General features: G+C 53.3%; 1 protein-coding gene across 1 annotated transcript; it reads right to left on the reverse strand.

Moving 5' to 3' along the window:
- Positions 1-8,001: 8,001 nt before the first annotated feature.
- On the reverse strand, positions 8,002-9,789 carry SIX6 (SIX homeobox 6). Its single transcript, XM_059474698.1, has 2 exons — positions 9,218-9,789; positions 8,002-8,170 (listed from the first exon to the last, which is right to left on the reverse strand). Exons 1-2 carry the CDS (start codon positions 9,787-9,789, stop codon positions 8,002-8,004), a joined length of 741 nt encoding a protein of 246 aa, XP_059330681.1.
- Between the last annotated feature and the right edge of the window lie 1,379 nt (positions 9,790-11,168).

An 11,168-nucleotide genomic window follows, 5' to 3' on the forward strand; every position in this document is an offset into this window, starting at 1 on the left:
GAGTGCGGGCACGAGGGAGGGAGGAGAACCTGGTTTTGATTCAGGAAAGTGAACATGCAAGCATTCAACCTAAACTTAAATTCTTGGGTCAGCATTTTTAAATTCAGGCTTTTAAAATGAGGCAACTGCATTTTGTGGCTTCCTAAAAAAAAAAAAAAAAAAAAAAAAAAAAAAGGAGCTGAGCACTATGAGCATTAGCAGCTCTCTCTCTGCAAGGAGATGGAGAGCACTGGGTGCCACTGCAAAAACGCAGCACATATCCCAGGGCTGCTACAGCAAATTCTTTGCTTCTCAGAGCTCATTTATCTCACAAGGGCTCCACATCCAGCAATGCAGCCTGCTGCCCTGCCCCTCCAAACCCTCAGATGGCAATTAGCAACATCAATAAGTAATAGAACAAATACTTTGTCTCTAAAAAAACAGCCCACAGGCAGAGCAGCTCATTCGCTTTACTCTGAGGCTGTGCTAAAAACATTTAATTTTAATATTTCATCTGCTTAAAGCCCCTGTCCTATAAACACTTAATTTTGAGAAGAGACACTTGAAAGCCAATGTGTGATGAAGGAAAGGGGAAAGGCAAGACCTGATGCTTGTAAACAACAATATCCATCAAGTCTGGTGCACACCAAGGATGCCTCTGTGGGAAGATTTTTAGCAGAGTTTGTGTGGCTCATCTCTTCAGCAAAGAAACAATGATTTTCCATCAGAACCAAGGCCTAGAGAAAATGGCAGAAAACAGCTAAAATACTGTAATAGGAACGTTTATTAGATTAACTTGTAATAAATTGAAATATTGCTGGAAAAAATAGCTTTTAAAAAGTTGGAAAATAATGAGATCCACCTAGAAGCCATGGGCTTTGTGCTCTTATGTAGCAACGTGGCTCTGGTGTTGCTTCAAGAACCATTCCTTGCAGAGGACATCCCACCACTGGAGCCCTGCAGTCCCTCTGACCCACAGGTGACCTGGCACACGAGTCTGCCAGGAAACACTCCAGCAGTTTAAGCTTAACAACCAAATTGGTTTGCATCACTCCTTCAGCACTTGGGGCTCTCAGGGGATCAAAAGGATCATGGCTGAGTGGGAACAATACTCACAGAAATCAGCGCTGCCCTCAGGAGCCTCCTCTCACTCTGCAGTCAATAGGCAGAGCCCAGCCGTGGCAGACAGTGAACTTGATTAGAGAGATGATCTTGGTTAAAACTGCCTGGATCTCCTTGCTGCTGAGGACATGGGGAGAGGAGGCTGGGGCTGGATCTCCGGGCAACAGAGCCTGATGGACAGGGCTGGATTACTGCAGCAGCGTAACCAGAGCAGGATTAGGTGCCCTGGGGCACCCACCTGAGCCCTGCTCTCTCCCACTGACCACACGGCAGCCTGGAGATCAGCCCCCACCAAGCAGGGCACTTTTGGGGACATCTGTCCCCAAGGTGACTCCAGGCCTGCCTGCTGACCTGCACTGGTGGAAGGCGTGGTAGAGAAAATGGTTGCAAGCCAAGGTAATTTTGAAGAACCCATAAAGTCTTCAAGTTGACTTAATAAATGATCTGGCCTGAAGAGCAGTTTCTAATCTAAGTGTCCTGATAGAGATGTTTATGAGGAGGTTTTTTCCCAGCCTGCAGACTCTGTGATTTGCTCCCTGAGGAATGGTTGTGTGTTCTTGTGTTTCTTTAAGGTGCCTGAAAGCCACTGGAGCTGTGTGTCCCTGTGTGTCCCTGTGTGTGCCTGGTTCTCTGTACATTTAACAGGGAATTGCCCTCCCATACAGGGCTCCAAAGAAGAGCTCTCCTTCCATCCTCAGCTACCTTGGTATTACAGCTATGTGTTCTGAAAGCATTTCAAGAATAGCTTCTGAAGAAGCACATTGCATTTCAGTCGGTGACATTGGGAGGAAGGGTATGGCTTTGTCCTGAATGGAACCACTAATGGCATTGAAAGAAGATTCAGACCAGCAAAAGGCTGGTCTGAATAAAAATCTATTAAAAAAAAAAAAGATGAATAAAAAAGATGAAAAAACCACCCGAGGTCTGCTCTCCTGTTGTCTCCTATTGTAGAGCTCTTCTTGAAATCAACAGGTCTGGAAAAAGAGAAGGTAGTGCTGGGTTAAAACTTCCTGCTCATTCTAGAGAAGCCCCAAATCGTGTGCCATTGAGGTTACTATGGAGTTATTGAATAAAGGCTGAGAAGCTTGTTCTGCTGATCAATACCTGTGTGTGCAGGCAGATCTCAGCAGTGGCTGTTTGCCTCTCAGAGGCTCCACTCTGAAACATTTATCCAGCTTTTGTGGAGTTTTCAAAGGGGTTGAACTTCTCAGACCAGCACAAATAAGATGTGGGTGCTCAGGACAAACAGATGCTTCCATTCTGCTCCTACCTCTAGATTATTACAACCTCTCTTCTCACACCTTTGCTTTATATTAGACTGCTAAAAAAAAAAGGAGAAAAAAAAAAAAGGAGGTATCAAGAGGAACAGCTTTAAATGGAAATAAAGAGATGTGTCTAAATCCTTTAGGCTGTTTGGGATGTCTCAAGTGATTTAGTCTGGCTGTATCTGTACATTAAAGCATATGAGGGCACTGAGGTTCATCACTTATCCTATTAAAACGTTAGAAGAGTCCCTGGCTGGGGTTTGCCTCAGACCAGGCACGGCTGTCTCACACCATCCCTAGGGCAGAGCTCAACAGCCAGCAGGGCATGCAGAGTCCTTCCCATGGACTCAGCCCCTTTTTGGGGCTGAAAATCACAGAGAGGTGACCCTTCCAGCAGGCAGCAGTGTCAGGACAAGCCATTTAATAGCACAGACATGGCAGAGTGCCTCCCTGCTCCATGGCAAGTCTGCACTGTGACAATAAAGAGATAAAACCCTGCCAGGTGTTTTCCAGTCAGGAGAGGGTGCTGGATGAAGGTGTTCATAAGGAAAAAAGAGACCACCCCATAAGTCTGCTCTCCATATGGACACCCACCTCATAAGGCTGCCCTGATTGCCTGAAAAATGAGCTGCAAATCCAGATTTTGGAGATAGTGAGTTGCAAGTCCTGTCTGACACCATTTGTTTGGCTGCCTGGTGGGGAGGGGGTGCTGGAGGTCCCACCTGGAGCATTGCTGGGAAGGAGATGCTTTTCCCTCAGCAGCCAGTGGGGAGGGTGAGGATCCCATGCTGGGTGTGAGGGTCACCCACAGAAGTGGGTTTGGCTCAGCTCTGTCAGACAACCCCAAGATAAAAGACAAGTAAAACCCCTGGGTTTTGCTCCACACAGTGAGAGAGGAGCCTGTACAGGGAGAGCAGTGGGTGACTGGCACAACTTTTAGGATTTTTGGGATGGAAATAGTGGGAACAGTGGTGAGGGCTGATGCTCTGGGCTGACTCCAGTGGGATGGAATGGCACCAGCTCTGCTAAGTGTAAGGAGAAAATTAACAAAGTGTGGAGGATTATGAGGAACAACATCTCTCTCCTACCTCTGGGAAGAGGCAGAGATGACAAATATGTGAATCCACTTTGCTTTAACATGGTTTGAAGCTGAAAATTTCCTTTCAAACCATATTTCTTGCAGGGGAAAGTGTGTGCCAGAAAGGCCTATGTCACAGATCAGAAGGCAGCAGGGTTAAAATGAGCTTTCTGGGGAATTTCTGCAAATTGGGGGAGTTTAAATTGGATGCAGCGAGTGATGAAGGAAGGGGAGCCTTTTCCTGGCCTTTGGCTGGGGGTCTTGCAGCCAGTCCTGACAGAAGGGAATATCCATCCACGGGCTTTTTCTGTCCCCCCCGGCGCCAGGAATAAACGCTGATGGAGTGCAAAGTGCTGCAAGCCTCGGAGGATCTGAGAGGAAATGCTTCTTCCCTGGATCCTCAGCTCGGTCTCACCCTCCGGGTGGGGGCACAGCAAGGGCAGCCCAGGGTTCAGGCTCCTTTGGGGTGCTGGGGCTGCAGGGCAGCCTTGGGAAAGAGACGAGAGAAAGGACAGGTCAAAGTTTGGCAGCTCCTGCACCCCAAATGCCCTTTCCCTTTGGCCTCTGATGCTTCCATCTCCCTCTCCAGCAAGCACACCTGGATCTTTAATGGAAATTAAAGAAAGAAATGACAGGAACGGGGCAGAGCGGTGCCGGGCACTGCTGGGAGGCGGGGCAGACACGGCTGGGAGTGTTCCGCTCTCTCTCACGGTAATACCCCCGCAGCAGCCAGGGGTAACGGGATCTGCGAGAGTCTGATCCTCCCAAGCCCTTAATTGGATGCGGGAAACGTCCAAAATGCGGCTCACTCTCCTGCTTCCCACAGCCATGGCACACACACCGCTCTCCTGTTGTCACACCGGGGTGTTTCCCCCTGAACCAGCCCCTCCCGCATCTCCCAGCACCCAGGGCAGAGAGCCAAAGCTGACCCCATGTACAGGAGCCCTCCCAGATGAGAGAAGTGCTGCTGGTGGTGCGATATTCAATAAATTTACAGACACCCATTTTTCTGTTCTGCAAAGAAAACCCCTTGGATAGGCAAGGGGCAAAAGGCAGAAAAAGCAGAGATCAGTGCTTTTTGTGGGACTGGGCTGTGGGATGGGGGTGGGATGAAGGCTCTGCAAGGATTGTGCAGACTGGGATGTGAGGATGAGTGTGCAGGGAGCACCCACGTGGGCCAGGCAGCTGCTGAGGCAGCACCCCCGGCCTGGAGGGGCTGGTGTGTCTTTTCCAAGGCTCTTGCATCCCCCAGCCCTCCCTCCATGGCGGTTTCCACTGCAAACAGCAGCAATCCTCCTCTGCAGTGCAGGACTGGGACAATGCTCCCTGGATAAGTGGGCCTTCTGTCCCCAGCTGCACCAGAGCCAGGCTCTCTCCCCAACCTGCCTTTTTTTTTTTTTTTTTTTTTTTTTTCCTCTTACAAAATCAATTTACAGACAGCTCACTCATTTTTCCCCCTCGCAAACTTATTAGGTATTCAGTCCCGGCTAGCACTGGTAAGCATCCTTTGTCCCAGGGAGGGCTGGAGACCCCTTCATTAGCAGTGATTACCTCTGAGCAGTTTGACAGCCTCCCAGCCCGCTTACAAGACTCTCCCATTCAGCCCTGCCCGGGGCTGCCCCGCTTCTCAAAAGAAACGGAAACATTCAAACATTTCTCCCCCCTTCCCAGCTGAAGAGAGGAAAAGCTGTTTCTCTTTTCCGCCTTCCCCATTCACTTCACTTTTGATACAATATTTTCCCTCTTTGTTAAGCCGGAGAGAGAGGGGTCAAGGCAGACTTTTTAGTGACCCTTTTCGGAGCGTTTTGTTTAATGTAAATACAAGCTCCTTCACTCTTACCCGCTTATAATTATTATTATTTTAAAAACAACCAGAGGCTTGGGAGGGCGATGGCTTGGGCTGATCTTTAGGGGGAAAAAAAATTCCTGAAAAACCTGGGGGAGGACATTCAATAAGGGAAGGGAAAGAGCAGTTGGGAAAAAAAAATAACAAACGAGGGGACGGGGTGGGGAAACTGCGGGGTTTTGTTTTGGGTCTTGTTGGTGGAACTGAAGGCGCGGGCGCAGCCCCACGGCCCACGGGGAAGAAGAGGAGCTGGGAGATGCGGAGATGCTCGGTTCTCCCATTCTCCCACAACAAGAACGGCCGGGCAGGGGGCTGCTCTTCCCACAGGGGCTCCGTGCTCCTTTCCCCACCCCGGCCACTCTCTCCGAAGGTTGGTTTGTGCTCTTGCCACCAGCACCCGCAGGAGGGTCCCTCCACTCACTCCCTGCACTCACTCCCTGCACTCAAGGGAGATGCCGCATCCTTCACGACACCCAAACCCTCTGTCGAAAGAGACAATATCGTCCCCGCTGCCCATTGAACAAATTCCAGGTGTTTTTTAGTCGCAAAGAAATCCCGCGTTAGCAGACGCTGAGCGCATGTGCTCTCTGCTCTCTTTATATCTTTAATTCGCCACAATAAGCGCTGCTACTCTGCCCGCAGAAGCCGGTGGAGAAATTGAATCCAATTCACCGATTTTCCGGGAAGGAAAATAAATAAAGAAAGAATAAATAAAAGTGTATTTCAGCAGATTCCGTTTTGAGGGCGAACACCGCTTTTGCTCCCAAAACAAACTCATGGGTGGGAAGCGTTGCCCATCAGCGAACCCCAAACCCAAGGTAAAACCCCAACCTCGTCTGGCGCTTAAACAGCACAGCCGGGCTCTTCTTGCTCGGCTTAAATCCAGAGGAGTTCAGGAGGCAACAAACCTCAGGGTTTGGGGTGCAAAGTGCTCTCCTGACCCTCCCGTAGGTGGGTACCCCAAACTCAGGTGGAGACCCCTACTCTGCCCGGCTCCCCTCCCTGCGATCCGACCCTCAGCACTCCTAAAATGTAAATTATTTGCCTGTCCACCAGGAAAAGAGCTGCCTGTAAATTTACTTGAAAAAACAGTTTAAAAATTCCTGCTACCCGCCTCATCCCTGGAATAATCTGTAGGGAAAACCAAACATGCATTTGGGGACGGAACGCAGCTTTAAGCATGGGGGGTGTAAACGCCTTGAATCCAGGTTTAAATTCAAACTTAGAGGGGCAGAAGTCACTGCCTAGAAGGGAATATCCGTCCCGATAAAAGGCAGCAGGGCTGAATTAAACCATCAGGGAGCTGAAATGCCCCTGCCCCTCGCAGGCAGCCGGAGCCGGGGCATCTCTGCTGCCAGCGCTGCCCGGCTTCCCCCGGTGCCAGGCTGCGGCTGCTAAATAAATCGAGCCAAGCAATCAGCTTACCGGGGAGGCATCTCTCTGAGGACAGGCAAGTAAACGCGATGAGACCGAGAAGACAAAAAAAGCACAGCTCAGGCGATTTAAAGATCAATGTCAAATTGTATAATATAAAATCCTTCTGCCGGGGAGAAAAGCTTAGCACGCTCCTTGGACCTGGCGTTTGGTCTCCTCCAGCAAAACAAAGCGAGGGAGGCGGATGGTGGGGACAGCCACGGGCACATCGCAAAGGTACCGATTTGGGGTAATTTAGCCCCCTTTATGGCCTTTCACTGGCGTGGAGAACTGTTAATTCTCCATCTTCTCCTCGCCTTTGCCAGGTGAGGGAGGAAGCTTAGTTTCCCCGGCGGGGCTGTGCCCCAACCATTCCTCTCCATAATATATATTTTTTTTTCATTTTCTTCCCCTCGTTCCTCTCAGAAAATTCGCCTCCGATAATCCCCAGCGCTTCAGCCCTTGGAGGAGAAGAAGCCGAGGCGATGCCGCCTCCTTCCCTTCCTCGGGCACCCGCATCCCCCGCCGGCCCCGTTCCCGCTCCTCTCGCCTCATCCCGGCTCCTCCCAGCTCCCTGCCTGGCAAAAACATCACCCCCGGTCCCAGGGACCGGCTAGTTCTGTCCTGCCGAGCTGCTGCTGAAATACCCGCGGCCTCGGAGATCTGCTCTGCGTAAACCGGCGGGCTTGGAACCGACACCGTCATTTCAAAGCAGATGCGAGGGGTCGTTCACCAAATATTTTATTATGGTTTTAGGCTGCTTCATACAGTTTCGTCCTGCACATGCTCTACAAGTCACCTGTGCACATAGAGAACAAGCCAAAAATAATAATAATTAATAATAATAATAGAAAAAAATCTACCATAGCAATCCCTTAAATAAGTAAATAAACATTATATATATATATATATAAAAAACCCTTTAAAGTAAAGCAAAACCCAACCAAAAGAACAGCGTCTTTTCAAACATGAAACAACCCCGCGTGATAAGAGCGGGGGCTCAAACATTTTGCAACTTGGCATTCGGTTTCTTGATGATTTTTTTTTTTTTTTTACGTTTTCTGGGCTTTCTTTAATTACTTCTTTTTAGGCATCAATTCTGCAAATCCTTCGAAATAAAGGCGACAACGATTTTAACGACGTTTTTTAATGCAGTCTGCCGCGGGGCTGGGAGGGCGGCGCGGCCGGGGAGCGCCCCGTACCCCGCGTTGGGCACCGCCAGCCCCGCTGCTCCGGCCGCGTCCGAGGCACCGCTGGGCCGGGCCTCTCTCTCCGCCCGCTTTGCCGTGGCCGTGGTGTCAGATGTCACATTCACTGTCGCTGGATGTGATGGAGATGGCGGAGGTGGCCGCTTTGCTGGAGAGGCTGGCTGCGGGGCTGGAGGCGGCCCCCAGCGCCTCCCCGCCGCTCTCCTCCTCCGCTGGCAGCGAGCGCACCGAGCCCTGCGTTAGGACCTGCTGCTGTAGCCTGCAAGGAAGCGGCACACACAGCATCACCGCCCGCCCTCCGCACCCCCGTGTCCCCCCAGGGGCTCCCCCGGCTCTCACCGCTTATACCAGCGGTGGGAGAGAGGAGGAGCAGGGTGGGCACCCGGTTCCTCAGCTCTGTCTGAAAAACAGGGTGCCCACCCCAGGGTCAGCCCCACTCCTCTGCTGGCACGCCCAGGGGAAAGTTGTCACCCTCCTCTGCAGCCTGTCCCCAAAGCAGGCCTTGTCTTAGGGGTCAGTAATGCCCGGCGGCAGCTCCCGGGCGGCGTCTCCCAGCCAGTAGGCCTTACATCTTCCCTTAGCCGGTAAAAAGGGCTCGGGGTGACAGCACCCACGTCCTCGACGTGCGACAGTCCAGCTGAGGGGTGGCAAGGGGAGTTTTCCCCACCCCGGGGTCTTGGGCAGGAGATAAATGGGGAACTCTGCTCCCTCCCCTGCTTGCCGGGCCGCCTGCTTGTGTCACTAGTGTTGGGATAACGCTGCTCCTTCAGAGCCGTGATTTTGTTCCGTAACATACATTTTTAAAAATTATATTTTTTTTTTCAGGTTGTATTTCTATTATATATTTATATATATATATAATAGAAACAAGAACAATATCCCAAGGAGTGTTCCCGGATGGCTCCGGTGGAGGAGCAGGGCACGGCGGCTGCGGCAGGGCCCGCAGAGGGCATGGCTGGTTCTTCTCAGGATGGACATTTCTCAAACCAGTATTTATATGTCAGGGCAAAACTTTGGAAGGGGTTTGTCTCTGCTCAGCCCCTGAACATGGCCCTTCTGCAGCCAGGAGAGTTCCCTTCTCCTGCTCCCCCTGTCCCGCTCCCCCACAGGGCAGCCAACAGGGAGCCCAGGGCGGGGATCTTCCCCTATTAAATCGAAGTAATAAAAAAGCCTTAATATTTTCCCGCTGCTCCTGCTTTATCTCACTGAAAAATCTCCCGGGATCGTTCCCCCCATCCTGTGCCGGCAGTCTCGCACCGCCTCCCCGCAGGCTCCGGCCCCGGCGGGGCTGTGTCCTGCACCTTACCTGTTCTTAGCGGCTGCTGCCCTGTCCCTTTGCCGGCGGTTTTTGAACCAGTTGCCCACTTGCGTGGGGGTAAGTCCCGTGGCCTGAGCCAGTTCCCGCTTTTTGCTGGGGTTGGGGTAAGGGTCCTGCAGGTACCACTCCCGCAGCAAATGCCTCGTCCGCTCCTTGAAGCAATGTGTCTTCTGCTCGCCGTCCCAGATGGTGCGCGGCAGCGGGAACTTCTTCCTCACCCGGTACTTGTCCACCGGCCCCAGGGGTCGGCCCCGCAGCTTCTCCGCCTCCTGGTAGTGCGCTTCCAGCCAGAGGGCTTGCAGTTTGGCGTGGGACTCCTTGGTGAACTTGTGGTTCTCCAGGATGTGGTAGAGCTCCCGGTAGTTCCCAGTGTGGAAGGCCACGATGGCCCGGGCTCTCAGCACCGACTCGTTCTTGTTGAGCGCCTCGCAGGCCGCGGGGGCCACGGGCAGGGACCAGAGGAAGCGCCCCAGGCGCTCGATGTCCCCGCTCTCCTCCAGGGTCTCGCATACCCCGGCCACCTGCTGCGGGCTGAAATTGAGGATGGGCAGCTGGAACATGGAGGCGGCGCCGGGCTCCGCTCCGCGCTCCGCGCACCCGCGGCGATGCCCGCCGCCACCGCGCACAGCCCCGCGGCGGGGAAGGGGCAGCGGCCCCGGGCCGCCCCTCTCTCCGCTGCTCCGGTGCCGGCCGAGCTGCCGCGGGAGGGACGGCGGAGGGCGGAGAGGCGATGGGGAGCGCTCGGCAGCTCCGGCGACTGGGGGCGGTGGGCAGGGGCGAGGCGGAGGAGGATGGAGCGAGGAGGGAGGGCGGGCGGGGGGGGAGGGAGTGAAGGGGAAAAAAAAAAAAGGAGGAAAAAAGAAGAAGAAAAAAAATGAAACCAGAAAAGGCACAAGCGCAGCTCCCCGCCGCCGCCGCGCTGCTGCGGGAGCGGCTGATTCGCTGCGGGCTCGGCAGATTGGCTCCCGGGTTTCCATGGCGGGGCTGCCACTCACTGCCAGCCGCTGCCAATCACGGCGGAAGGGCCCGCACCGCCCCGCTCCCCGCCCCGCTCCCCGCCCCGCTCCCCGCCCCGCTCCCCGGGCACCGCGACCCCGCCGCCCGCCCCGCCGACCCGGGCAGGGCAGAGAGCCCCGGGGAACGCAGCATGAGGGGAGGGAAGGCGGCTCCCTCCCAGCTTGGAGGGAGCGGTCCCAGCGATAGGACGCCCGGGACCCCCGCACCCTCCCCGGTAAAGCTGCGGGCTCCGGCCCGGCGATGCTCGCACAGAGCTCCTCGCAGCCGCGGGCGGAGCGGGGGACAAGGCAGAGCTGAGAAATCAGATAAAAAGATTGGCTGCGTAACGGTGACAGTGATGCTGGGAATGTCACTGACAATGGTGCGGCGGGAGCACGGCAGGAACAGCCGAGATTTAGGGAAAAACTCTCCCCTTTCCCCCTGCAGGTGACTTCCCATTTCTGTTGAGACGAGGAATTATCTGCAAAGAGCCCAGTGCCCTTTCCCGTTCAATCACAGAGCTATTTTTTATTTTTATTTTTTTTTTTTTAACATTTAAACCCTTATTGTTTTCGGCTGAATGGTCCTGAATAGACGCCGAGAATAGTCGCGAGGAGTGAGAAGTCATTTGTAGGTCAGGAAAGCGACTTAAAGCAGATTTCGGGAATCTTTTGAAATATCGATCACCTTGTAATAATCATCCCCCGTGGGTTTTTTCCCCCCTCGGTGCCCCGAGAGAGCGATCGCGGGGCTGGGCGCGAGGTGAGCCCCGGCCGCCCCTTCGGAGGAGCGGGGCAAGCTCCAGACGTCTCGGGGTGGGATGAAATCTCTTTCTGAGCTACGAGGATACAATTTATTTTCCGTAGAGAACGGGCGGATGATCAAGAAGCCACTCTTTATTCTACAAATAGCTGCTCAGTGGTAATTTCTTTCTGGAAATTAA

Source organism: Ammospiza nelsoni, chromosome 6 (assembly GCF_027579445.1).
Source record: "Ammospiza nelsoni isolate bAmmNel1 chromosome 6, bAmmNel1.pri, whole genome shotgun sequence".
Taxonomy (NCBI): domain Eukaryota; kingdom Metazoa; phylum Chordata; class Aves; order Passeriformes; family Passerellidae; genus Ammospiza; species Ammospiza nelsoni.